The sequence below is a fragment of the Anopheles maculipalpis genome, chromosome 3RL (assembly GCF_943734695.1).
Source record: "Anopheles maculipalpis chromosome 3RL, idAnoMacuDA_375_x, whole genome shotgun sequence".
NCBI classification, from domain to species: Eukaryota; Metazoa; Arthropoda; class Insecta; order Diptera; family Culicidae; genus Anopheles; species Anopheles maculipalpis.
The window spans coordinates 3,651,985-3,678,699 of NC_064872.1; the positions used below are offsets into that span (position 1 = coordinate 3,651,985).

The following is a 26,715-nucleotide window of genomic DNA, read 5'->3' on the forward strand; positions in this document are numbered from 1 at the left end:
TCAAGTTATTTCTTCTTTTTTATTGCAAGGCCTTACGCTAAGTACTATAATTACAACAAGAGCGTACAAAGATCAACAAACGAGCCCATCCTTTTTCCTATTAATTTAAGCTAACAATTTTACCTACAGCTTCTGCACACTCACGTTCATTCCCACACATGCAACGACTGGCCACATTGTACGCTTTCCTTCCTCCCCAAAAAAAACGGAACAAAAACAAAATGCTGTAAATATTGATTCAAATTCACATTACTACCACACTTCCACTACGTTAGGCACGTTCTATAGCGTTGGCAAAGAGTTTCACTTACAATTGTTACCGATTATTCTACTTTCACTCATAAATGATCACCGATCGGTTGTAGGTTTTTTGCTCCAAAGATGCGTTTTTTTATAAATAATTTTTGACTAGTGAAACTTTCTTTTTCCTTGGGTGCTTGGGTGGTGCAGTGCAGTGGTTTGTCCCTAAATGCAAGATTGTTACACGGTCACAGCCAACCGTCGTGTATTTTTTTGTTGTTGTTCATTAATGGAAAAGCTAGTATATTGTGAAATCTAATCTCGTGTTCGCCGACTGCCGCGTGCAATCATTGTCAGCTTGAAGGGATGTAAGATAAAATGTTATAGAGAGGGCGAAACATTTAGATCAATATGTGTAGAAAAAGAGAGGAAAAACAAATCCGCGCAACAATTTGATCTGAGAAAGTAATAAAATAGGTTCAGTCCACTTTTTTCGACCCCACGGTTTCCGGTCTACTTGGCACTTCGGTACGGTCGGGGTTGCTGGCCGCTGTCGTCCCTCTGGCGTCGTCGTTTGGGGTCGATTCTTCAACACCATCGTCTGCGGTTGCGGCGACGTCGGACGATTTTTCTGCTGCTTCACTGTTTGCAATGTTGCGCAGCATCTCTTCTTCCTTAACATCCTGCTCTGGCTCAACTGTGGGATAAGGAGGACAAATAAAGAAAGAAATTTAATTATGAGGTTGGATTTGATTCGTGACATGACGACCAAAATGCTGTTTTGGTTAGAATCGATTCCGGAGCACTCCATAATTTCCGGAATCTTTTGCGAAAATGGTTACGGAATTGGTTTCTGCATTGGTTCCGAAATCGGTTCCAGAATAGGTTCCGAAATTAGGTTTCAGATTCGTTTCCGAAACTTGTTCCGGAAACAGAAATTATTCCGAAAACGGAATCAGAATCAGAACCGATTCCGAATGCGCAATCACTAGCTTCCCTATCCCTATTCTACTACACTGGACAATCAAATCGCTTTCCCATTTCTACTCACATGGTTCTTCCTCTCCAACGCCCGGGCTTCGTGGTTCGCCAGATTGCGACGACCCAGCGGAGGAACGTTCCTCTTCCCCATCTTCATCCCCTTCCGATTCGGGGCTTGTGTCGGACTTTTGGGAAAGTCTGTCAAGCTGGTTCTGTTCGTAGGGGAGTAGTGGTGCGACAGGGCGTTGCTTTTTCGACGGATTCAATGCATTACAAAAAGCACACCGGAAAGCAGTGTATTCGTACTCTTCCTTAAGAACCATTCCTGTAACAAAAAATTCAGTTTAATAATCTTTTAAGCCTCCCATGAGGTTAAAGAATCATACCGTTATGCATGCAACATTCGCCGCAAATCATCGCAAACCGATTAGTCGGTCCATCGCCCACCAAATAATCGACCATCTTCTCTAACACGCCCTTCTCGCTTTGGTTGATGATCGGGAACGGAGTTCTTCTGTACGCCGAATTATTCATCCGCGCACCGAACATTGGGCTTTGCTGGTGATATTGCGGCATTGGCCTTATCATCAGCCCTGGTGCCGTTTGTGGTGTGTGGATGGGACCGGATGGTCGCATTTGGGGTGTCATTGGTGTCGCTGCATGTACCGCCATCGAGGGAGGAGATATCTGCCGTTGGGGCACGTTTGGTGTCGGCATGCGCGGGGCCGGTTGACCGACGGGCATCGGTTTTGGGGCACGCAGTGGTGTAAGGGATGCGTTAAACGCTTGCGTTTGAATTCGGTGCGATTTTTCACCGAATTTGTCTAAAATTTCTACCGCCACTTTGTACGTTTCCTTTTCCATCACATTTTCCAGGATTTTTTTCTTGTCGGTGCGAAGATCCTTCAGCTTGTTCGCGTTTAGGCGTAGCTTTCGTTCGTAATGCCATGCTAGCACCCGTTTTAGGACGAAAATGCTGCAACGGCGAGGGAAATTGTGTCAGAATTTTAAGCTCGATTGGGTGTGATGCGGAGGCTTATTTTGTCTACTTACAGTATAGGACAGATGAGCAGTGGAACGGAGTAGACGATCCGTTCGTTCCACGTTGGTGGGAAAAATATGAAGTAAAAGATCAACGATCCAACGATGTACAGCACGATCGAGGTAACTAGAAACCGGCCAACGAAACGTTTCCGCCGCTCCTGGGTGCTGATTGTGTAGGCTTCGAGACTTTTAATTTTTTCCTCCAGTTCTTCCAATTTCTGGTAAGTGCTTTTCTCTTTCTAAACGGCAAGTCCGAAGCGAAAATAAACAAAAACGAATGGTAAAAGTTGTGGGCCCCGTTTGGGTGGCGTTTAAAACAGCTGCACATGCTTCGATGAGCACGAGAAGGCATCATACGGCTCTGGGCACTTATTAACGCACCGCTTTCGGGTGGGTTGTCGAGTGTAAAATATTGCAGTTCCAATCTGTCGTGTTTTGCTTCCTATTTTTCGCAATTTTTTCAGCAATTTTCGAACGTCTACTAGCTATCGCGTGAACGTCTTTAGGCCAATTGACGGCCGCATTCAATATTTATAACATGCATCTAAGCGCTGAAAGCCGCATTTACGTTCTACGAAATTGTTCAACGATTTCATTTTCTGTACACTTTTGCTTTTCTTCTTTGGACCACTATGTGTGGCAAATTAATTAACGCACCCCCCTCTGTCCGATGCCATTGTGCAACAACGGTCCGGCTTTATCATCGTCATTTGATTAGCCAAGTAAAGTGACCTTTGCCATTAATTTTACGTAACGTGTTTTTTGCTCCCTTACGCACCAGAAAGGTACATTGAAGCTACGTTCCGGAACATAATCTTCACCTTTTAACGGCCACCTTAACGGCGGGTTGTAAACTAATAGTAGCGCTTAAAAGTGAAAACTCCGAATGGCAATAAACAAAAACATTGCCGGCAATGGAGAATCTTTCTATTATCCATTTCGTCTATCAGAAGGATTGTAATCACTAAATCGGATTAACTACAGCACGTTGTCGGTCGTTGCTTATCGCGAACCCTTTTGCTATGATACCACCAAATCGCGTGCGTCATCGCTTTCCCGGTAAGCCACCACCATAGCGATGCATTTGCAGCTTTTCTCTTGTCCCATTCAAAGATTATTAACGTGAAAGAAATACCTACCCGAAATCTGGATATAATGACCCCCATCGTGCAATTGCTAGGGAAAGTGGGACCGGTATGACGAACGCGTTGACTTGACCGCTCGACTGATGCGAATACGTTCCTTGCTTTCGTCCACGCGCTGTAAGGATGGAAAGATTCCAAAAACCGAAAAAAGTTAGAACCAGTTTACAAGGACAGCATTCGTATAAATCTTAGCGACGCGCGAAAAAGGCCTTCAAGCGTGTTGGTAATGCTAAATTTAAAATCCATGAAATGTTCATCAAGCCGTTTGGCCGATTTTTTGCTATGTGCTCTCTTCTGCTTTGACCAAGCTATTGAACACTCTCGGCCAAAAATAGATTAAAAAGGTCCACCACTTGTACCGTACGATGCACAACCAACGCTTGAACGACTTCGATTCTTTGTGCAACAGATAGGCGCCGGATTGGATGTGGATGAAAACACAGAAAACACGGCCGGTGCTCGGCCACAGGTCGCTCGGTAAGCAAATGTGAACTCAATTAAAAGTCCTACATCACCGCCTCAAGGCGTCACTGAACTTTCTTTCTTCAATGGCAAAGCCGAATGACGCGCGGTCGCTTTTCCGCACCTTTCTTGAACGCTTCTCAATTCACGAACCACGCTTTACAATGACTCCTATGGAAAGATACGTAGCAGTGTGTTAACGTGGTGTACATTACCTGCTCAACAGTGTAGTTTACGCGTTTTAACGTGGCTCAAACTATTTTCGCTCCTCTCGTAGATGTTTTGATTTTTTGCAAGAAGACGCAAAGTCAGTTAGATGCAAGCAAGTTTGTCGAATAACATTATTTTCAAGATAATTGCACATCACCTTGCTTGATGTGCATTCAAAATAATTAAAAATAGGGCAGGAATGATGTGTGACTCTTTGATAAAACAAGTTGTGCAACTTTTTCCTGTGTTTAAGTTGATACTACTAACAATAAGCAAAATAAAAAAACAAAGCTTTTAAACACCGTACTGTCAAATAGTGAGACCATGTGGTAGCCCGCTGTCAAACTGTCAAAAATATTGCGGGCAATGTCGGAAAAAGGCAACATAAACAAACACAACCAAAACAACAATAAACTGTTCACAAATAAGCTGAAAGTGTTGTATTCTTTTCCCTAAAAAGTGTAATAATTTCTCAAAAGGAATCGCTGTCTGAGTTGTTGTTGGAAATTTGTACGTAAATGTGTTAGAGCACCGCCAGTGAAACAACATGTCCCAAACGGTTGTAGAGTTGCACTGGTTCCCGAAGTACTCGGATCGATTTTTGACCGCGGCTAGTTCCGAAATCAATTTGTATCAGGTGAAAAACGACATCATAGATCATGGTGAAAAATCAAGTAATTTAAAAGAACTCGGTGTGAAGCGGATACCTTTTATAACAAATTTCAAATCACACTTCCCTTTCCAGACATCAATTTGGACATCTCCAAATCAACCACTGCCACACTGATTGCTTTCGAGACGCGTTATCAGTTCGTGCGTACTGTTGCACCATCGTACCATGGTGGCGGAGAGATCAATTTCGCTGCCGGCCTACCGAACGGGAAGGTTGCATTATGTAACTTTGTCACCGAAAACAATGTCGAGTTCAGTAGGTATCTTAACATCCGGAAGCAAGGAATTCATGTCTGATGAGTGTAATCTGATTGTTTACAGCACCGAGAATATCACGAGCCTGTACGTGTATCGCATGGAGCGAGCTGGAACCGAATTTCCTAGCGATGGGACACGACCGTAACAGGTCGGATAATTGCATCACAATCTGGGACACGGAACGCGGTGTTCCAAATCAATCATGTAAGGGCAGTGGAGTCTTTGTTGTAAAGACAGATCAATAATGTTGTATTGTTTTCTTAACAGCGATCGTAAATATGATCGGATTGTCAGAAACAGCTCACTCTGTCTGTTGGGATAAAACGTTCCCACAGGTGCTGATAGCGGGCATGAGCCACAAGTACATCAAGATGATGGACTTAAGGCGTAAGTATTGATTGCTAAGAAGCAAACCGCGTTAGGAATCATTTATCAAATATGCTCCTTTTTTACAGAAAATCCGGTCATCACAACGGTGGCAAACACACGCACCGTAAATGGTGTCTGTGTTGCTCCAAACGGTCGCTATTTGGCAAGTTATGTCGAGAACATTATCAACCTGTGGGATCTCCGTTCACTGGAAAAGCCGATCAGCCAAATACAGATGCAGAAGAGCATAAGCCAACTGTCCTGGTGCCCGACACGTTCGTCCGTACTGTCGACACTTCAGCGTGATTCACCGCTGATAAATCTAATCGATTTACATTGGCCCGGATCGGAGATGGACGGTGGTGAACCACATTCGGTAAAAAGGTTTGTTTCTCCATTTCAAACGACAGCTAGCATGCTGATGACGAGCCGTGTACCATCGATGGCGTATCTTTCCTGGCATCCGTATGACTTAGAGCGTATGTTGGCACTGTCGAGTGTAGGGAATATATGTGATTACCGAATTCCCCAGCGGGTGGCTGTATCCTGGGATAACAACAATAATTTATTTGGTAACAATGGTAACGATTTAAGACAATTTGCCACGCCAACTCGCTCCTCTACGCCGACCGACTCACTGAACCAGTGGAACATCGATAGCAGTGAGGAAGATATTGCTGAAACAATGCAGCATAGGGCCTTGAAGAACTATGGACTAATGGCGGATCTCCAGAGAAATGGTGATCTGGTCGAAAAGAACGATGGATTGCAATCGGTATGGCGAATGCTAGGGCACATGGTAAAGGAAGATAACAAGCAGGGATTGAAAGAGATTCTCGGCGTAAGCAATGCCCTAGAAGGTCCACCAATGTCACAGTCCGAGCCAGTCAACACGAAATGGGTCGATTTTAGTATGTGCAGTGGGTTGGTTGTGTATCGTAGCGAACAGCGTGACATCGCTCAGCTGCTCTGTGGTTGGACCTTTGAGCGTGAGAAGGAAACCTCATTCACTGCCTTTCTGGACGAACTGTGCGCTAAACGGGAATACACCAGAGCTGCCCTGTTGGCATGCTTTCACTTCCGTGTACGACTGGCGATCGATATTTTGGGCCGCGGAGCTGATCAAGCATCAGATCCGAGCTCGTTGTTGCGTGTGGCAGCGATCGCACTGTCCGGATTTTCGGCCGAACGTTCCGAGTTGTGGCGAAAGCAGTGCGGCGCGGCCCGTACCCAGATTGATGATCCGTATCTGAGGTGTATGTTTTCGTTTCTAGCGTACGAAAAGGATGGGTTCGAAACGGTCACGAATGAAACACAAATTTCACTTAGCGATCGTATGGCGTTTGCCTGCAATTTTTTGTCCGATGTGAAGCTTGCCGAGTACACGAAGGGTATGGTGGCAAATTGTATTGAAACGGGAGATTTGAATGGGTTGCTGTTGACGGGAGCAACGAACGATGGCATTAGCTTGCTGCAGAGTCATCTAGATCGGACGGAAGATGTCCAAACAGTGGCTCTAATTGCGGCAAGGTTTCTTACTTCGGAGCTGCTGTCGAATTACCGTGTACAGTACTGGATTGCAACGTACCGGGATATGTTGGATGTTTGGGGCTTGTGGGAGCAAAGGTCCCAGTTGGACATTACACTTGGTAGCATTCGATCACCACCCCGAAGCTCCAGGTCCGTTTTCCTGCTCTGTAACTTTTGTGGCAAGAATGTTTCGATGGCACTTCAGGAGGATGCTCGATTGCGAGGAAATGCCACCACAATGCACAAACTATCCTCCTGTCCGCATTGTCGTAAACCACTGCCTCGCTGTGCACTGTGTCTACTGCACATGGGCACAACGATGGGTGCCATATCGCAGAGCCAAGCCATACACGGTCAGATCGGATGGCAATCGAAACCATTTTCGAAATGGTTCAGTTGGTGTCAAACTTGCCGCCATGGAGGACACACCGAACATCTGACGGAATGGTTCAACCAAAATACGGAATGTCCGGTTACGTCTTGCAACTGCAAATGCTTTGCCAAAGATCTGCCAATGCCACAGTTTCCACGGGATAAGGATAGCGTTTCCTGACACCAGCTGTCCACGTTGTTCTAGGGCTCCGGGAAAACTCTTGTCAACGATTCGTGTTCTTGTTAAGGGACTTGAGATTTTCGGGGCGCCTTAGCGACATAATTTACCGTATTTTGGACGCATCTCGTGCGAGTGAAAGAAGCGTTTTCAATTGTGTTCGCTCAGTTTTGTTTTCTTATGTCTTCATCCTCCAAGAGGGCTTTTGTTTGCTATTGTTTTATTCTTTATTCGCAAAAAGGGTATATTTTACATGTGTGAACCAATCAGGGAAATAAAAAGGGCTAATAAAATCATTTATGTCAGACAAACAAAGCGTAAAGTGTTTATTATGATTGGGAAAATTTACAGAAAGGTTAATATTTGTAAAATGAGTAATAATACAATTATGTAAAAAAATAATTCCAAAAAGGTTTCTCAAAAAAAAACTACACTAAAAAAGGGGAGGAAAATACATCTGAACTGACAGCAAAGCATGTTTCTCCCCACCAGAAAAGTCTTTAAACTCCGCCCACTTTTCTGTCGCATAAGTAAGCATATATAAAGTAGTGTTAGTGCAATGTATTTATGATGCGTACACAGTAGGAGAAGGAGTTCATGTAAAACATTAAATGCATAAATAACCCGATCGGTTCGTAACCTGAGACCTCCGAGGTAAAGAGAAGTGGCAAAACAAGGTTTATAATAATGGCAAATACATCGCCAAGTTAAATCATTCCGGAACCGGTTAATCATGGAGGGTTTTTTTGTTAGTATGGTTGGAAGTAAAAAATCCAATGCGATGCCAAGAAGCCGACCCTTAAGGACTTCGAGGGTCAGTGTGAGGACCGCAACGAGTTCGCAGTAGAGAGGAGAATCGCAATGACACGCCTGGTGCTGATGGTCGAGATTGGAAGTAATTAATTTAAATTTATCATTCATTAGTGGTTGGTATGTAATGGAAATTGCGCTACGTTATTAAATTTTCTCGAATCTAACCTTTTTCTTCGTGACAAATCGTGCTCCTCGTTTCTTACCTCAACTCACGTGCATGCCTTGCTTACTAAGCTTTAGGTAGGAGTAATTGACTTAGCCTTGTACATACAGTTGGACGATAAATGTCACCTGGACGGCAAGGTCCTACGCAAAACAGGTACCCCGAGATGCCCGACCACAGTTCCCAGGCAAGCATGGGACGGATTCAATTTAGTCGTGAACCCTTTTTTTACCCCCTTTTGCCGGACGCTGTTTTTGATGCAAATGGCGATGTTATGAAGGGCTTCGCTTCGACCATTAACGTAATTACGCCGACATTTCCTTCGAACCAAGTGCGCTCTAAAGCTGATTTCTTCTGGCGGCACTCTGGGAAGGGTGCTCGGGTGCGTTTTTTATGTAATTCCAAGAAGAAATTAAAGAAATATTGCACAACAGCGAACAGCGAACGAACGGCAACAGCAGAGAAAAATGAAGCAAACCACGTAATGGCATTGTTTATCTTTATGCCGTTTTAAAGTATGGAAAAATTAAATTAATGCTTATCGTTTGTTTCGCTCCGCGTTTCGGCGTTAATGTAGAAGCGAAGGGTGGGAGGCGAAAAGCTGAATCCCTGATGCGAGAGTGCGAATAAAATGGCGTCAGAAAGTGTCTTGGTCGGAGATCTTGGTGCGAATTAAAACCGAACCAACCGAGGCTTAACTCGACAGCGGCTGTCAAGGATCGTAAAGTCATATCTAGAATGAGATGTGTGGCGCTGGAGCGCCCTTTTGTGGTGGTGGGGGATATTTCGGAATTAAGTTCAGCTGGACGGTTCAGCCCAAGCCAAGAGCAAGAAGTTTTTTACGAGTTCGGAGAAATTTACTTGCATTGTGTTTATAGTGCACTGGGCGCGAGTCCACTGGATTTGGAAGCATTTCAAGCGGTCGAAAAGTAATTGTAATTTTTGATTAACTTTTTCTGAAGAGAGAAATCGAATAGAATGGTGCACGTTCGCTCATGTAAACAATGGAAAGGGTAAGATTAGACAGTCGAGTATGAATAACTTAGCATTTATGAATATCACATGAACACTATTTTAGGAGAAAGGTTAACAACAGAACGCTAGTCAACTGTCGTTTTAAAACTGTATAGTTGAATGGCTGACTCTATGCCTATTACTCGCAACTTACGAGATAGGCTGGCGAGAGAATCAACTTCAACTGTGGGTGGAGTTGTTCAGGGGACCTCATAATTTAAGGGCCTAGCGGTCCAAGCTGCTTCATCTTGTCTATCAAATCTATCGTGAAAAATTCCTCCTCGAAGACAGGAACTTGTAGACCTACCGGCCTTGTAGTAGAAATAGTCTCGTGGTCCAATATAAGTAAGTAGATAGCTCGTATCCGAAGCATTTTCGTCCAACAGACCTCGTTTATTAATAGACTTCGTCGATGTCCAAAATCTCCACGCTTAATCTCAAGATCGAATAGATCTGATTCTCCCAAGGTCTTTATATACTTAAAGGATCATGTTATCAAATGTGTCCCTTCGTTGCTAGACCCTTGTCGTATCATAATTATCGATTTTCTTGTACATGGGTCTTACAAAGGGTTCCAATAGTCCCACCTCAAGACTCCCAAAGTCAGGATTTGTCTGGAATTTTGGTAAACACACAATTTCTACAGTCTCCTTCATCGAAGGGAGTCCTTAAAGTTGGAGAAGATTCATTGCCGAAGAGGCCTCGCGGTCCAAGGTTCACGAAATCTCGTAGTCTCAGATGCTTCGTCATCTAACAAACATCGTCTGCCAAGAGACTTTATCGTCTAAAAAGTCTTGTCCTACTTGAGACCTCGTAACCGAAGGGACTTCGTCGTCCCAAGGAGCCTGATGCACCTAGAGATCATACCCTCCAAGAATTTTTATCGTCGCGAGAGGATTTTTTGATGTTCATAGAATCATGTTCCGAGTACTTACCGCTACAAGCTTCCTCAAGTTTGGATTCACTGCCCTCACGACTTTAAGCGCATTATAGTTAAGCAAACAGCTACTATTTTAAGTAAACCTTCCCTAGGTTTAATTACTGCAGCTTTTAATTTCAAAATAAAATCACCCCAACCTCAATCCCAGAACATAAAAAAGCTTCCTCGTGTTACCAACCACCATAGTGGCCACACAACAAAAAAAAAAAACGATCTTCATTACCATTAGCTTTATCACGGGCGGCGCTTAAAATTATATTATTTAGAATTATTTAAATTGCTGAAAATTATAGTTCCCTCGCGGTGATGCGATGATCAAAACCGAGCCGTGTATCCAGGCACCGTACAAGCGTTTATTATCAATTATGTTTCCGTACGATGACGGACACTACGACAGGTTATCGTACGACAGATGCGGTCACACGGTCGCGTACTGTAGATATTCTTGCCGATTGCCAGTCCGGCCCGGTGGAAGCGGTTTATTATCGCTAATAATAATTTTATCCGAATGCGAAACCATTCTACGCTCGGGGAATGGGGCAGAATGACGATCGAGTGCTTTGAGGTCCGTTCACTTTTCAATTAACTCTCGGCTAAGCATGGTTGGGTACCTTGAGTGTGTATGTGTGTGTGTTTGTGTGTTTGGGAGAGTTTTATTTTTCCTGTCACAGAAGAAGCTTGCATCCGTGGTGGATGGTGATCCATTTTCATTAACCTGTGCTTACCAACGTCTGCCTGTTCCGGTTGTGGAGCATTTTTTTTTTTACGGAATGGGCCAAAACCTTGCAACTCCATCTCATCATGGCAAATGACGCAAAAAAGAAATGAAGGGGAAACATCCGCGGTGTGAATGTAATGGAAGTGCATCCGGTGGTGCACTTGCTGAAAATTGAATTCAATTTTGTTAGCCAATTAGACAAAAGGATGGTCCGGGATGTGGTCCACTCGATCAGTCCACACCGAGAATGTCGTCCGCATGAGCATGGTGACGAAAGCTTTAACCACAAACAGCCAGCACCTTTCGAGTGCATCCGATTGAATGGAGGTGCACGCCGTTGCACTTAGAGGTCATAAAATAAACGCTTCAATTTGGATGGGCTTGGCCGATGAAACGCATCCGACCGTGGCGTTGCAGAAGCCAGAACACTTTTCCTGCCATATAATGTACACTGTTTGATTACGAGCCTCGCACCTTTACCCTGGTTTACCCATTGCGGCGTACTACCGTTTACCGATTTAACCACCAAATTGAGCAAAGATAAGTCAATTTCCGTTTGCTCCAACACGAAGCGAGCGGCTCTCGAGGAAATTAACTTTTCCTTTACGAATCGAAGGTGTTTTGTTGAGCAATTTTCTTGCACACACGTGAGCGCTAACTCCTCAACAGTACTGAGCAGTGTGGAAGCGATCGATGATCAGTCGGCACAAGTATTTACCATAATTGACGATCGTTACTTACTGTAACGCTCGTATCGCATCGCTGCCCAACGGAAACGATTCTACCCGGTGATCGATTTTCGGAGCAGAAGCTGAACTCTGATGAAACCTCTGCCAGAATCTCCATTACAGCTGGGTAGGGGTATTTTCGGGTGTCTAAAGTGTTAAACAGTAGATTAATTCGTCTGGAGTCTAAATTGAATCGACACCTAAATCAATTTGTTGCCGAAGTTTATCTACCTCCTCTACGCTAGTCGGCAAGATCAGTCGTTGCGGGCTAAGTACAGCTACAAATTGCACCATTCAGTCAGTCAGCAGCAACAGCAGCAGTAGCAGCAGGTTTGAGGCTTGATTAGCGAAGGAAATGGGGCAAGAGATGGAAGAAAAGCGATCGTTTTACATTGTTGCGATTGGAGCTGCGTTTGGAAAAATGGGCTTTAATTTAATCATTGGACTGTGTCACATAAATAATTCAGCTCCATTTCTGAAGTATCTATTTCATCACTTTGAGAGCTATCCGCTCTCAAAACGGCTTGTGTCCTAAACCTAATGAAGACATTTCCGTACGCAATAAACACACAGTAGACCAACTAGAGGAGCATTAGCGCACCTATGCAATTTGTTAAATGTCAATAAGAGCGGTGCGTTATCGTACCATCAAATCATCTTGACTGAGCGTATCCAGAACTGGGAGTCACAATATTGTTCGAGCGTAACAAACCCAATCGTTTCGAGGGGTGCTACATGCCTTGAGCTTCTGTTTGGTTCATGGCAAAAGCATGAACGTCTCCTCAATGTTTGTTTCTACCTCACGAAGCAGAGCAAAGTACGGTGACACCCGTTATCAAATGTGTCTTTGCTATCCAAATAAGGAGACGCCCGAAGGTTATTTATTGCTTAATTCGATTCTGCACCATACTTCCTTGGGTTTCTAGTGAATTGTTTTTTTTTTTTGTTTAAGATTTGATCTCAAACGACATGCTTACTCGTCAGTGTTTCGAAATTCTTGTCGAAACAAGAACATTGGACCAGAAGCAACCATGGGATATCAATAGGATGTCAAGCAACTTTGGGAGCAAGTTGAAGTCCAAGGCTAGGACTTCATAAACTAGCGATAGATGTTCAATAACATTAGGCTAGATAATATTTGACAAAATACCCAAAATGTGTTCTCATTAAATTGATCCTTATTCTACTTAGGAACTTATTGACTAACTTCAGTGATAACATCATTCAACAAACTCAGCACTAATTCTGCAAAATAAATTAAGCGGAATTGTAATACAAAAGCAAGGAAATTGAAAGCCATCCTGTGTGAGTCTTGCGCAAAAGTTGAATGCCTCTGTTTCTCATTAGAAAGTGACCAATCACAAGAGGACAGTCCTCCAGTCCTACTCTCCCTCCAAAACCAACTATGAATGAGATTTGACAAAGTAGAATGTGAGAACCGGCTCAGTTTTCCCACCCAAACTGAACCCCCCCTCGCACACACACAACTACACACACACACACACACACACACGCGTAGAGTGATTGTTGCGAAGCGCTAGGCTTTGTAATAGTTTTTCCCAAGTTTCATTCCGATCAGCACCGATGGAGCCGAAGGAGATGCGGCCCACCGAGGGTGACCTGGCTGGTAATTGCTTCTATTAAATGAGGTGGAAGCATGTAATTGCTGGGTATGGAGCGTCGAAGCGCCGGCAAACGAGTAGCCCGATGTGGTGCCTTTGTGTGTGTTCTAATATCGGAAATTGATATTTTAATCATATGTCCATCCGGGCACCTTGGCTGATGGAACTTTGTGCCATATCTTTCAATATCTCTTAGCCGGTACGGTACGCGGATTCCCAGCTGCTGCTGCCAGAAAGAAAACCAATCTGGAGCGTTGTAATTAAGCTCCCCGGTGTGGCGTAGCGTGGCGTCAAATGTCTCATGTAGCGGCATGCTTTTGCGACGTTGGCCACGAGCGTAGAGCTCCCATTAATTATGTGCCCTCCCGGTTATTCGGTTGTTTGTATAAGACTTACAAAGGAAGCATGGAAAACCAAACCTGTGCGGAGACGTTTTGGAGTGTGCGTGTGTGTGTGTGCGCTTTTCCTCCTAGTCGAGCTAGAAGAGTATCGTAATCAAAAGTCATTAGCCATGGTTACAGTCGAAATTGATCCCGGGCTATCGAAATAATGAGGTCGCCTAATTGCGTTCATCGTGGTGCTCGAACCAAACCAAACGCACGTTTTTTTTTTCTGATGACGAACTCAGGCGACTGAAATGTCAACAGGAAACAAATTATTATTTAATCGTTTCGTTTGTAATATAATTAGACAGGCGCGGTGTAGCAAGCAGGCTGTGGAAAACTACAATGAAAAGAAGAGGGTTTTCCTTTGTCTACCATTGTGCGTTCGGTTCAGAGCTGGTTTCGGTAAGCTTTCGGTCGCTTTCTGATCACTGATAAGTTGACAAATGGCACCTTTCTAACCCAATAACCTAACCCAAGGTGCATGCCCGGGGTGTCAAATCCTATCCCCCCTTGATCACTTGATGTGATTTTGTGCTCGGTGGGGTAACTTAATTTCGAGCATGCAAAATAAAACGCGGAGGTTAATTTCAAAATAATCACTTTTTGGGAGTCTATTTTCGTTTGCTAACTGATCCGTTGGGGTCTGTTAAAGTGTCGGTTGCGGGTAAAACTCATTTACATTGAGCATTTATATTTAGTTTGGGTTGCTTTGGATTGATGAATGCGTACGGTGAGCTTGCTACTTCTGCTGGGGTCTAGTTGACGGAATGTCTTTTTAATTATGAGAAAATATGTACAAAAATAGCACGAGCAAGAGTTGAAACGAAGATATGAATAGCACAAAAAATGTAATTAGTTGTAGTTTGTTGAGAAAATCAGGCTCTTTACGAAGTTAGCTTTCGATTGGATTTTAACTCTTATTTTATAATTTGTATTTTTGTCTTACTTATTTTTAAACAAATTTGAATTTTTTGGCGGGCACATTGAATTACTGTTGTTTGTTTATTCATGTTCATAAAAAATTCAATTCATTTCTTTCTTCATTATGTATTTTATTTATTTAAGTTTTCATATATTTATTTGTTTTTAATGAATTTTCAAGCTAGTCATTCCTATTTATATAAGAAGCTTCGAGCACTCTCTGTGTATTTAATTATCAATCAACTTTTCACTGTATGATTGACTTTTAGATTATTTTTAATTCTTATTCGTTAAATGTTAAATTGATTTATTTTTTATTTATTTTTTACCTTTTTAATTCTCTGTTTAATTTGTTTCTTTTTCCTTTTTTATTCATAAATAACGGTAAGGCCAGGTATTGCTTTGAATTTGTTTCTTAATGGGACAGAATTCTGGCATTAAATTTTATAAAATATATTTATTTATATTTACTTCTGTGTCATTCTTGTGCTTTAATCTCTATCTGATAGGTATTTCCTTTTGTTGGCCTGTGCCCTTAAACGTTAAACAAAGAATCGTATTTTGAATAAATTATCTTTTACTATGCCATCCATCATACACATTTGCTCGTATAGCGTTTATCGACAAAGTTTCGTGTAATTTTCTATTCTGTAACTCATTTGTAACGCTTCCAAAAAAAAAAAGCAACCAACAACATCACGCACGCAACGAGCCCAATAATCAGAAACTCCTGTTAGGTATTTGTTCAATAATTAGCTATTCGTTAATCATATTCTTGATTCAATCCACGCCATCGTGATAAAGCAGGCTCATGCAACAAAAATCACCTCGTCTCGCTAAACGTGCAAAATGTACAAGCAAAACACACCGATAAAGAGAGAGAAAAAGTAAACAAGCCAACCTAAGCGGCCCAGCAGAAGAAAGCGAGCGATGTAAAACAGAAAATCATGCTTCAAAGCACCGTGAAGAATGGTAAAGCAAATCTCGCTCGGTTCGCTTCCCGCTCGCTCCCGTCATATTTGGCCCGATTCGATTCGTAACGCCAGATCAATCGAATCGAACGATCATTAAAGCAATTAAAAAGTGGTATTTCATCTCAATTCGGCCGCTAGGAGTAGATGTTTTTCTAATTTAAATATTTGGCCTTTCGATTACACACACACACACCGAGCACAAAGAAGGAGCTGCCGGTCTTTCTGCCGGCAGTCCGAAGTTAATGAGATCAAGCAAAGAGGGAGACCTGGATGGATCTAATTAAAAGATGAATTAGGAAAGCGCTGCACCGCAGTGCTGGCACTGGCCAACACTGTGGTTCGACCTGCACCGGCCGCAACCTCGGGCTCGCTAATCTCGCGTCGCTCGAGCCATCGTTAGCGAGCGCTATCGGGCCGGGCTTTCGGTTGAACAGAAGCTGGTTTAATTAGAAAATTGATCGCGTTGTATCGTCGGGTTGAATTAACGATCGGAAAAGTCGGTTGTAAGGTTTGCGAATGGTGTGTCCTCCTTCAGGTTCCTTCCCATTCTTCTTCGTCTTCTCCATCGTCGACATTGTTTCGAAAGTTTTGCTGTCAAGGTGTTGGAAAGATTAATGATTGCCCGGTGGTTAGGCGATCGTGACGATAGATCGAGTGCTGGGGATGTAGGAGACACAAGGCAGGGATGTAGGGACACTTTGATGCATTTCTTTTCTGCGATGGGCGGGCAGAAAGTTTAAGCGTATTTGTTGTGTGCCGTTAGGGGACTTTTATGCAATCCGTAGACTGTAATATCAAATAAATGTCCGGGAAACAATGGTGTTCGAATTCAATGTCTTAGCGCGATGTAACAGAACCAGCAACCACCATAAAAATAATCACTTTGAAGGTTAGATAAGCATGCGATTATTTCTTGCCATAATGTTCAATAAATAGTCTTTTAAAATATTGCAAAATAAATCGAAAGTAATCCATATATGATTCACATGTGAAAGGTTTCCATGTCCTTCTCAGCTGATATAATCAATCATAACATACAAAAACATATTCCTTCGCGAAGACATATCTTCCCTCGCGCTGCACGACGTGGCAAAACGCGCAAACCATGTACGTACCCCCACATCATGTTCGTGTGTCAATCAACAAATTAGATCCTCACGCGAGAAAAATGGAAAACCAAAAATAAAAATCACGTTCCGCTAATGAGTTTAATGCACTTGATTATGATGATTAGGGCTGTCCAGCGGTTTCGGGCGGCTGCCCGCTGCCGGCTAATAAATATTGGCCCCACAATTGGACTTTTGTGTTCAAATTAAGCCGTCCTTTTTGTTTGATGGACGGATGGGACCGGCTGCAAGTGCATTTTCCCGGGTGCCTTCGGGTTGATCGTTTCCCGGGAATTCGGAAGTAAATGAACTGGTTACGAGCGTGTTAACAGCGTGTTACGATGGGGTAGAGTTTTTGTGTTTTTGTTCCTGTACATTACAAACCCAATGGGAGTCTGCTCTTATGTGCTAGGGTAAGAGCAGAGAGCGAAAGCAACAAAAAAAAGTCACAGTGGCAGGATTCAGTGGATAAGCTGGCGTCGGTACTGATGCTGGAAAATGAAGTTCGTTAGTTGGGAATGGTGTTTTTTTCTGGCGAGGTTTTTTTTGGCAGCAATTTCAACTTTACCCTAGAAGTGGACGGTCGGTTTGAGTGGCAATTTGTAGTGAGATAAGAACAGTTTAAGTTAAGAGTTTTTCGCAATGTGGATTAGCGTTACCACAACGATACAAAATTAAAACGGCAAATGAAACATGAAACAAATTATCCTGATTTGGTTGGTGGTGTTTAATGCACAACATGCGAAAAAAGTAAAGGTCAAGTGTTGCTCAGTAAGAAGGATTTGATGAAACAAATAAGAGTCTTCTATTTTTCATACATTTAAACAAAAATGTTCTTTCGATCACACCCATAGTAGCTCAGCATATTTGTGTTCATTATGAATAATTTTCGAAACATAACGACTTTAGGATGCATTTAAATAACTCATAAAAATTGGTGCTGGTGCTTCGAGCTGGATACGGATTATCCAAAAGCGTACGTAACATGTTCTTTTTCAAAAACTGTTACTTAAACAATCCCAAAAGCTTAACCGAAACGAGACCATCTACATTACGCCAAACAAATGCTTGCTTTATCATTTCGCCTATAATTGATTTTATTTTTTCCAATCAAAGCCCACCGAAACGAAACACTTTTTTGAAGGCTCAACGAGTTGTACTCAATGATTGTTATGATGGTATCACGCCAATCGCGCAGCAAAAAAAAAAAAAATAAAGAAACGCACGCTTAACGCCAACACCGATCCGATACGGATCTTTCATCACGTTCTCGTCAATGCCGTACAGTTTCTTTCATGTGCTACCAACCGAGTGATAATTGTGAACAAACGAAATTCACATTCCAACACTCACATTCATTCTTCAAAAAGTGGGCAGAAACGCCTCATGTTTGAGTAGCGTTAAATGGGCGAAGGGGTGGTAGCTTTGTGCAGTAAACGAATAATGTATGCATGCATTTGAAAACGACTGACTCGTGAAATTCATTGCCCGATTTGGAGTGTTGTAGTAGTGCAAATGTTTACCGGCTCGATAAGGCCCGATCGTGCAGAAAAACAGCCGATACGAATCGAAAAAATGAGCTACCCTTAAATAGGTGTGGATTTGTGTTTGGGAGATATTATTTCACGGTTGTTTTTAGGAAGCCGGGCTGTGGTCGATTGATTTCGGACATAGCTGATCTACTTACTGCTTTTCATAACGTAATTTGATGAGGGTTCGGTTGAGCTGTTCGATGAGACCGTGTAAGATTGCGGCTGCCTGGTGAATATGAGATTGACGTATAATAAATCAGTATGAGCTCAAGTAAAAGAGTGTTTCCAAGACACAACCTGGCGGTAGTAAAAATAGTTTAATTATCAATATGATCGCAATGCATGAGAAGGCACCTTGATTAAGCGTTTGTGGGTCCTTTCTTGCCGAGCAATTCTCAGAGCCGAGGTTGTCCGAAACCGTGTCAATACTCAATAAGGGATAAAGTGTCAGATTCGATCACTAAGATGCCGCATTCTGAATCTTGATTGTTTTCTCAAAGGTCCTGCCACATCGAATCTGCTGATCGTCAGGTAAGTTCTTTGTAAGTTTGAAGCCCCTTGTGAGCTCGAGAAACCTCCTCGGGCTACTCAGTCCGCATATCGTTAAATCCGCCCCAAAAAGATTAAATAGTATCCTAGGATCAGTGAAGCCTGTCTGGGGAGAAGTTATTACCTTTAAAGATAGGATTAATGTCTCTTACTGCGAATCAGATACGATGGAGCTTCCCATTCCTCTTAGGGTCTTGTATTATAGTTAAAGGACATATTACTGAACGCCAGTTTGGATCATCTAACTCTAGGATTCAACAGTCGAAATTAGCTTAAAGAAAGCCTATTGCTGCCATACCCTCCTTGCTGTTTATGTGCAGAAAATTAAGCTCAGCAGCAAGAACTAGTCCCAGTAGCGAACATTCGAAAAATAAACAATAAAAGCCAACATAAATAAAACTCAAACATCTGACATGCGTTGCATAAGTTGAGTGACCTTGCGAAACCCGACCTGATCCCGTTATTATTAAAGATCCTTCCGCTTATCATTCGTAATCTCCCACACACGCACATAAGGTTCCAATTCCAAAGTTTGACCACCAGCACCATCTGTCGAAAGTCCTTGCCGATGTCGAGTCAATAAACTTTTTCCCTAAGGTATTTTCCCATCCGAAACAAAGCCCAGATGCTGCACCGCCAACAAACCACAAGCGAACGGTCCGCGCCACACCCGGCACACAATAATAATTGGAACCCTTACCGGAAGCCCGGACTCTGAAGAAAGATCAAAGGGAACAGCATATTTTTACGCGGGTTTTCGGAAGAAAGACACACTCCCCTGCATGCTCTAGCCGTTTCGTCTCCGCGATTGCGGCACCTCCTCAGCAATCATGGTGCACTTCCTCAGTTTTCGGCGCACGAAGCAGAACGCCGATGCCGACTTTTCGTTTGATTTTTTCGGAAAAAACGGTCACCAAACAGTGCTGGTCGCTTTTCGGTCCCCAGCTGAAGCTTTATGATTCCGGGTGGCCAAATTAAATCATTACGGAAATGAGTAATGCCCGGTGGTCGTTGGAAATGATATCACCGCGGATAGCATTCGGTAAGCGCGCGGTATGGATTAAACAAAGGGCAGTAGTGTATGAGTGTGTATGTGTGTTTGTTTAGTGGCGTTTGTCGATGGATTTAAGCGCCCGATCATAAGCTTCATAAGATCAAAAGCGGCCTATACTCGGGTGGGCAACTGTGGCGGTTTGATTAGGCGAAGGGTGAAGTAGCTGTAATTATAAACAGTCAATTGCACAATCTACCGAAAACGGTAGAAGGATTTTGTTTTTCACCGGGTGGCCTCGATGGATTGAGTTTCTGGGTGTCGTACGCCTTGTCTCACTGTTAAACAAACAATATCTAGTTTATGGGGCTCAATTTCACACATTCCTTAACCATGAACGGAGCCTCGCTTCCAATAGGAAGAGGAAAAGCGCAGCGATTGTCCTGGAGAAAGAAAGCGTCCAACAAGCACGTCCTATTAAAGCAAATACAGTGCGAGAGAGAGTGGAGCATGACTTTCGAATTTAAAGCAAAAACACATCCATTCCACCAGTGTTTGGCCAACCAAGTCTCTAGTTACCTGGTTTGGTTTTAAATGCTTTATCTCGTCAGCATGACGTGATGCTCTTTAACAACGGCAGCCATCATCACCGACAGCGCGCGCGCCAGATTTGACTCGCGCACTGGACATGCCCCATTCCGTCCGTTAACACGTGTTTGATTAGGAATTCACCGTGCTGTTAACGAGCTCCGGGTCCTGGTCCCGCTCCCAGCCGGGGCAATGAAATTGAGCTCGCGAGTAGGGAAAAGGGTTTGTAAGCGATATGGAAATTATCTCCACCCGAAGATCGCTTCGACCCGAAACCGATAAATTACTTGGCGGAGGATCACCAGCAGTTGGAGGCTACGCTGACAGGGAGGTGTCTCCTGGATGGGGAGGCATGATCCACCCGCTCGCTCGGAAGGAGAGTTTGACATTTATTAATCCTAATGGGGCGCATTCATCATTTATCATGCACGACCCCGGGACGGAGTGTTTCGCCCGCTCTCGACCGAGAACATGAAATCGTCCAAAACCGAAAAATCGATTATACTTTCACACCGTAGGGGGCGCCCTCCCCATACGACTCGGTGGCCGGCGCTGGTGTTGGTGGCCGCTTAATGGGATTCTGTGCTGATGAAGCTGATCACAATATTTTCATATTTGCATTTGGGTCGTCGTGCAGCGCGTCCAGCGCCATCATCAGATCTGGTGATTCATAGGCCCCAAGTGGACCGATCGGAGTTGGTATTGTTTTTTTGTTGTTGCTTCAATTCTTTTCGGGATCCTGTGGTCTGTGGAGGAGTCCACACTTGTCCTCTACCGTCTGCCCTACCAGTCTGGATCGTGCGCTTGTCATAACGCACGTAATTGATTTTTCTTCAGAGCCGCGATCACAGTCGTTCGCTTTTCTCTTCGTGCTAAATCTCGCATGATGGTGGAATCGATCGATCGATTGTGCCTTTTTTTTTTGTAAAGCAGTTCTTCGTGGATATGCAGATTCTGTACCATCAACGTACACCTCAGGCGTCATTGGAATCAATAAGCGATCTTGTGTTTGGGTTTTTTGTTGCTGTGTGTACTTGATCCTCCTTGTATCGCTGGCAGTGGTTGTATGTTGCCCAGTTTTCTCACCTGTGCCCGCCGCAATCGATTTGCCAAACGAGATCCTCGTACCTCGTCGTCGGTGGACGTGGTCAATCATCGGGACCGGGCAAGCCCGTGTAATAAGCGATAATTTCGCCATTTGTTTTGATAAATAATCAAATTTCCCTTCTCGGGGGAATGGGGAAATGCTGTACGCCAATAAAAGATCGATAAGTGATTTTCATCTTGTTTGTGGCAGAGACGTGATTCCGGGATGGCTCGTACAGCTTGGGAATGCTGTAGCATGGTACGACCGAGTGTGCTCCATATTTGTTCCGTAATGATCTCGTTTCGTACGCTGATCGTACCTCAAATGGGTTAAGTGGTTGGTGAGTGTGTGGTTTTTAGGGTTTTCGACCAGACCACATTCATCTGTCATCGTTAATCGACTTGGGATCGGGGGTTAGAGTAGTGAGGACAATTGCACTGGAAAGGTAAATTCATAAATTATTGTACCATAATTTAACCTTCCAGCTGCCCGAAGGAACAGACATTGTTTCTAGAGGTGGGTTTGAAGGTGTTATTCGATTTGAGGTTATGTGTGTTTAGTCTGGTTAGATGCTAAATTGCAGATTATGTGATATTCATGTTGGACCGTATACGCAACTGTACGTCCCTGATTTATTTTGTAGTGAGGTTTAGAGAGCCTCATAGCCTTGCTATGAGGAAATGGACGCTATCAAGCGTCCTATTATAACTTCGACTTTAAAACAATAATATTCCTGGACTACTAGGTAAACCACTAGATGACCCTCTAAGTTGGCAAGGTTTCTTGGGCGGCTTAACCAATGGTTCAAGCTCACTTCCATCACCCTTGTCGTTTGAAAGTCCTCCGATCAAAAATGTTGGGATGATCATCATAACATTCTGTTTGAGGATCTTTTAGTTCTCGACGACCTTCTCTAAGTCACCGTCTCTTGCTTAGCTGCCTCCTGAGAATTAAATTAATCGACCAAAAAGTCTGGCTTACAGTATTCTGAAGTCGTGCTGCTGCTGGAACCTTTCAAATGTTAGATTTATATCACGTATTGGTTATCCGTTTAAGAAGAACTGGAGAAGTTAATCTTGAGCGAGGAAAGTGTCTATAAGGTCGTTTCAAACACAATAATATTCCAACCACTGCTTTCTCATTCATTCATGATCTATTTACTGGCAAATCTGGATTTGAAAAACCACAAACAACATTGATTATGATTTTCTTCCTTCGTTTTCTCAGAGCTGTCCAGTTCAAATGCTTTTCAATATGGCATACATTATCCTAATTGATACAATTAAACTACAGCCAACAATGCAAAACTCAATCCAAAATGTGTCTTTAGCAACCGCAATGTTTGTTTTACTAATCCACTTATGGCTTACGAACAGCTGTTGGAATGGTCAATTGTTTGTGGTGCGTTTGCTTGCAACTCAACCATCAACCACAACTCACCAGCAACAGTGATTGAGCTCCAAATAAGTGAGTGAGTTTTGGCTTGCTTTGGGACGAAGCACATGCAAATGGCTAAACAGATGGTGGATCGGTGCTTGCCTGGATCAGGATTCAAGCGCTTTGCAAACAGTCTTTGAACCTTGAAGCACTTTTACATAAAAGCTTACCAACCGTTTATCACAGCAGCCCAGCTCATAATACGGAGAAAAGCATTAGCGGAAAACAACGCGAAATTATGCATGCAACAGTTTTGCATTGTTGCGAATAAGAAGAGCGAACCGATGGGGGAGGTTGTTGGGATTGGGATTTGTTGGAGCAAAACTAATTGAAAACCCCCTGCCGAGAGGCGAGAGCTGCGGAACAAAAGGAAACCATTTAAGCGAACGGGAAGCGATTGAACCGGTTAAACGATAATGTGGAGGTTTAGATGAATGTGAAAGGATATGGTTTTATGCATTGTTCGGAGTAATTGCGCGAATGCAGCGAAGATTTCTCATGCCAGACCGACCATCCAGTTGGATGCTGTGAGCTAGTTAATTGTCCTGATGCATCGTTCGTGGAGGTCTGCGATGAGCGAACATCCGGTACATATATAATTCGATCTCCAGCTCTCTGAATGTCCGGTGACGAATTGATTAAATTTATAACCCTGTATGCCTGCAGTGCTGCGCTTCGTTTTTGGGGACAGTTGTGTATGAACAAAAATATATAAAAAAAAAACTATAAACACGAATAAAGCTAAACGAATATTCACACCAACGGGGGCCCCAGTCCAGTCCAGAACGATGACATTTGTTGGCGGCGATGGTGTAAATATTTAATGACATTTTAATAGTTTTAATCGTACACGCTGCCCACGCGAAGCAGGTCGTCGCGTTGTGATGAGACTGGCGGGGCCAAAGCGAATGCTGAGTGCATTTTAAGGTGGACAATGAATCGCTCAAAATAATGTGTTTTATTAAAGGATCGTTTTTGAGGGGTTTTTTATGGGATGGGAGGTTGAATAAATGCCATTTAAATTTGGCTGTTTAAAAATATATGAGAATAGAAAACGAGAAGGAACATTGTCTGTTGTTACATTCTGTTGATGGAATACATAAGTTTGAATTAAAGCTTATGAAATTTTGTAGTAAATACGATTACTTAAAATAAGCAATATTACTATTCTTGTGCTAAGGAAAAGATAGATAGCAAGGCATTATGCCATAATGAACTAAAACGAATGAACTTCAAATGAACTGTCGAAATCAGTTACTAACATTTACGAATAAACTTAAAAAATGAACGTATATTAGCCTTTTTTAAATGAATTCTACCGATTTCTACCTTTGCTAGCCGATTAAAACAATGTCCGTTAAATTAAGGCGAATAAAATTACAAGCTAATCAATGCAAAGCTATATGTTCGGCGAGGGTCAGAAAACAGACACCAAGTGGCAGAAGTAGTGGTCGGCAACAGACACAAAAATGACAAATGATAGTAAATGGGCTACCTTGCTACGCTTAGCCAATGTTTTGCCCTAAAAAAAACCGTTCATCTGGGCCACTCCGCAACCTCAGGAGGCAATTAATTTGGCGGTGGAATTTTTTAATTTATCAATCCGCTCTATTATTTATTCACGCCACACCGTACACCACTGTCCCCGCCTGTGTGGTGCGCTGTGGTGCTGCCAAGCTGCCCTTTAACGTCTAATCCACCGGAACGTTCCCGCGTTTCGGTGTATTCAGGATGTCAGAATTGGAAAATGCTTTTGTACGCTCGGTCATCCATACGTGGCGGCGCAAGCTTGGAACCAAACCCAAACAGTAGCCATCGGTCGTTCGATCGACCCCGATCGCTCGTCCACTGTGGCTGCGGCCAATCTTGTGACTGTATAGAGGTAGAAAGAGAGAAAAAAGAGCGAAACCAACCATTAAAGCGATTTGATAGACATTAGATTTTGGTTTTATTAGATTTTTCCTACTCTTAATCGTTTCGGAGATTGTATTCCGCCTTCCGATCGCTGTCGAGTACTGCCCTTCCCCCATGTCCTCGAAAATGCCCTCCTCGAGGCTCGAGAGCTAATCAATTCGGCAAACTGGCAAACCAGTGTTGCCAGCTCGCCATCCCCCAAACAATCGGGAAACAATTGGGAGGAGTTTAGTGCGTTTGTGTGTATCAGCGAACGGTTTTTTCCATTTTCGGGCTTCCACTTTTGTGGCCACTGTTTGCCCTTTTCCGATGACTTGTCGATTAGAAGAGGGTTAAGGAGGATACTTTTTTTCTATTTACGTTAAAGCATCGGGCATTGTTTTGATTAGATTATAAGATAATGTTAATTGGATTTACTTCCCCCTTCCATCCCAACTGTCGACAGTTTTCTCTTCCCGAGGGCTACCACTAAACGCAACTGAACTGATCGCTTTCGTTCGAAAAGCAAACAAAACGTTGGACCGGATCGAACGAGATTTTTTGCATCTCATGTTGGGGAATTAGATTGAGCTTTAGGGGCTGGGATTGTTTAGGGATGTGAAGGGACATCAAAAGAAGGGGGACGTTAGGGGGTCTCAACATAATCGATTCCGGAGCAGTATTTGAGGGTAATTAAAAGATAAAATTTGAATGTCCGAAGCGTTGCATTATACGCGGTAGTAATCGAAACAAGGCGGTGGATAAGGTTGGGAAGAAGCTGTGTTTGAGGTGCATGTAACGAGCATTAAATTGTTAGTTTGGTTTATGTATTTAAATTTAGTAGACTAGTTATAATGGCAAACAAATTGTTCTTTGTCTTGAATGGAATCTTCTATATGTTTTTTGCCAAACAAAAGCTTACGTTATACCATATTTAAGCTTCAAAAAGCCTCCGCTTTGGGGAATCTCGACGCCATTGTTGGCATGACTTTGCGCAGATTGATCGTTAATTTATTGGATTATTAGAAGCGTTTTGGCTCGGGCCAAAAGCGCTTCTGCCCCAGATATGTGGGACACAGCAAAGGTTTAATTTTCTACCCATACGGAGACTAAAGCGTCAGATTTCACTTATATATAAAAGAAAAAACAAGCTTCTTCCACCCTTAAGAGCAAGCACCAGGTAAAGTAAGTAAACGCTGACACAGCTCCCGAAAATCTGGCAGACGCTGCGTCATTGCGTTAATGATTGCTAAGCAGGGATCTGGCGATGGATGGTGCCGTGTTCTGATCACGATAAGCGGTGAGAAACGTATCGTATCGATGGTAAGAATGATGATTTGATTGGAACGGTCGTTCGCTTCGTTCGCATCGTCCGAATGGAAAGCGAATCAAATTTTAATCTAAATTACATTAAGAAGAGCTATTCCTGCGCGCTTCTTGTACTTGCTTGTTTCGGTAGACCGATTCGATACGGATCATGGTTGCTTACGGGCGCTGGCAAGGGATGCATCCTGCTGTTAAGACGGCGCCAGTTCACCATGTGAGTTGCTCAAAAGATGTTTACTTTGGTGAGGAACTAGTGCGGCTTGTGTTACATTCCTAAACAACCCGACTCGAAAATGTTTATTTAATATGTTTGAAGGCATTATACACGGAGAAACATATTCCTGTGAATAATTAAGCACGATCGTTCGGTCATTGCACGCATTAAACACATTGTTTGGACGTGTAGTTTACGACATGTCACCTCAATATTTTAACGATTCTTTCTGTGTGGTCGTTTGTCTTGAAC

The 26,715-nt window shown here is 43.1% G+C and overlaps 4 protein-coding genes across 5 annotated transcripts in view; 2 read left to right on the forward strand and 2 right to left on the reverse strand.

Annotated features, from left to right (window-relative positions):
- The window catches only part of LOC126564095 (GATOR complex protein MIOS), a 259,062-nt gene extending 251,575 nt beyond the window's left edge, over nucleotides 1-7,487 (forward strand). Inside the window, exons 2-6 of the mRNA XM_050221024.1 lie at nucleotides 4,621-4,756; nucleotides 4,828-5,010; nucleotides 5,076-5,216; nucleotides 5,280-5,399; nucleotides 5,468-7,487. Of these exons, the coding sequence (XP_050076981.1) occupies nucleotides 4,630-4,756; nucleotides 4,828-5,010; nucleotides 5,076-5,216; nucleotides 5,280-5,399; nucleotides 5,468-7,464 (2,568 nt within the window). The 5' untranslated portion in view covers nucleotides 4,621-4,629 and the 3' untranslated portion in view covers nucleotides 7,465-7,487. The remainder of the gene's footprint in view (nucleotides 1-4,620; nucleotides 4,757-4,827; nucleotides 5,011-5,075; nucleotides 5,217-5,279; nucleotides 5,400-5,467) is intronic.
- The window catches only part of LOC126564629 (protein sister of odd and bowel), a 132,557-nt gene extending 118,803 nt beyond the window's left edge, over nucleotides 1-13,754 (forward strand). Inside the window, exon 3 of the mRNA XM_050221710.1 lies at nucleotides 13,743-13,754. The gene's annotated coding sequence lies outside the window, so the exon portion shown is untranslated. The remainder of the gene's footprint in view (nucleotides 1-13,742) is intronic.
- Nucleotides 1-26,715, reverse strand: part of LOC126563828 (nuclear pore complex protein Nup154) — a 505,032-nt gene that overhangs the window by 183,870 nt on the left and 294,447 nt on the right. The gene's annotated exons all lie outside the window — the stretch shown is intronic.
- Nucleotides 646-3,502, reverse strand: LOC126564704 (endoplasmic reticulum junction formation protein lunapark-B). The gene is made up of 5 exons (XM_050221795.1): nucleotides 3,405-3,502; nucleotides 2,275-2,504; nucleotides 1,608-2,197; nucleotides 1,292-1,546; nucleotides 646-937 (listed from the first exon to the last, which is right to left on the reverse strand). Exons 1-5 carry the CDS (start codon nucleotides 3,429-3,431, stop codon nucleotides 720-722), a joined length of 1,320 nt encoding a protein of 439 aa, XP_050077752.1. The 5' UTR covers nucleotides 3,432-3,502; the 3' UTR covers nucleotides 646-719.

What these genes read in the sequence shown, in the direction of transcription:
- LOC126564704 (XM_050221795.1), bottom strand. Translation starts at nt 3,431, where the DNA reads ATGGGGGTCATTATATCCAGATTTCGG. An exon ending in CTGCTCATCTGTCCTATACT is followed by an intron (nt 2,198 to 2,274) that starts GTAAGTAGACAA and finishes TCGCCGTTGCAG; the next exon opens with CATTTTCGTCCTAAAACGGG. An exon ending in CGAATGTTGCATGCATAACG is followed by an intron (nt 1,547 to 1,607) that starts GTATGATTCTTT and finishes TTTTTGTTACAG; the next exon opens with GAATGGTTCTTAAGGAAGAG.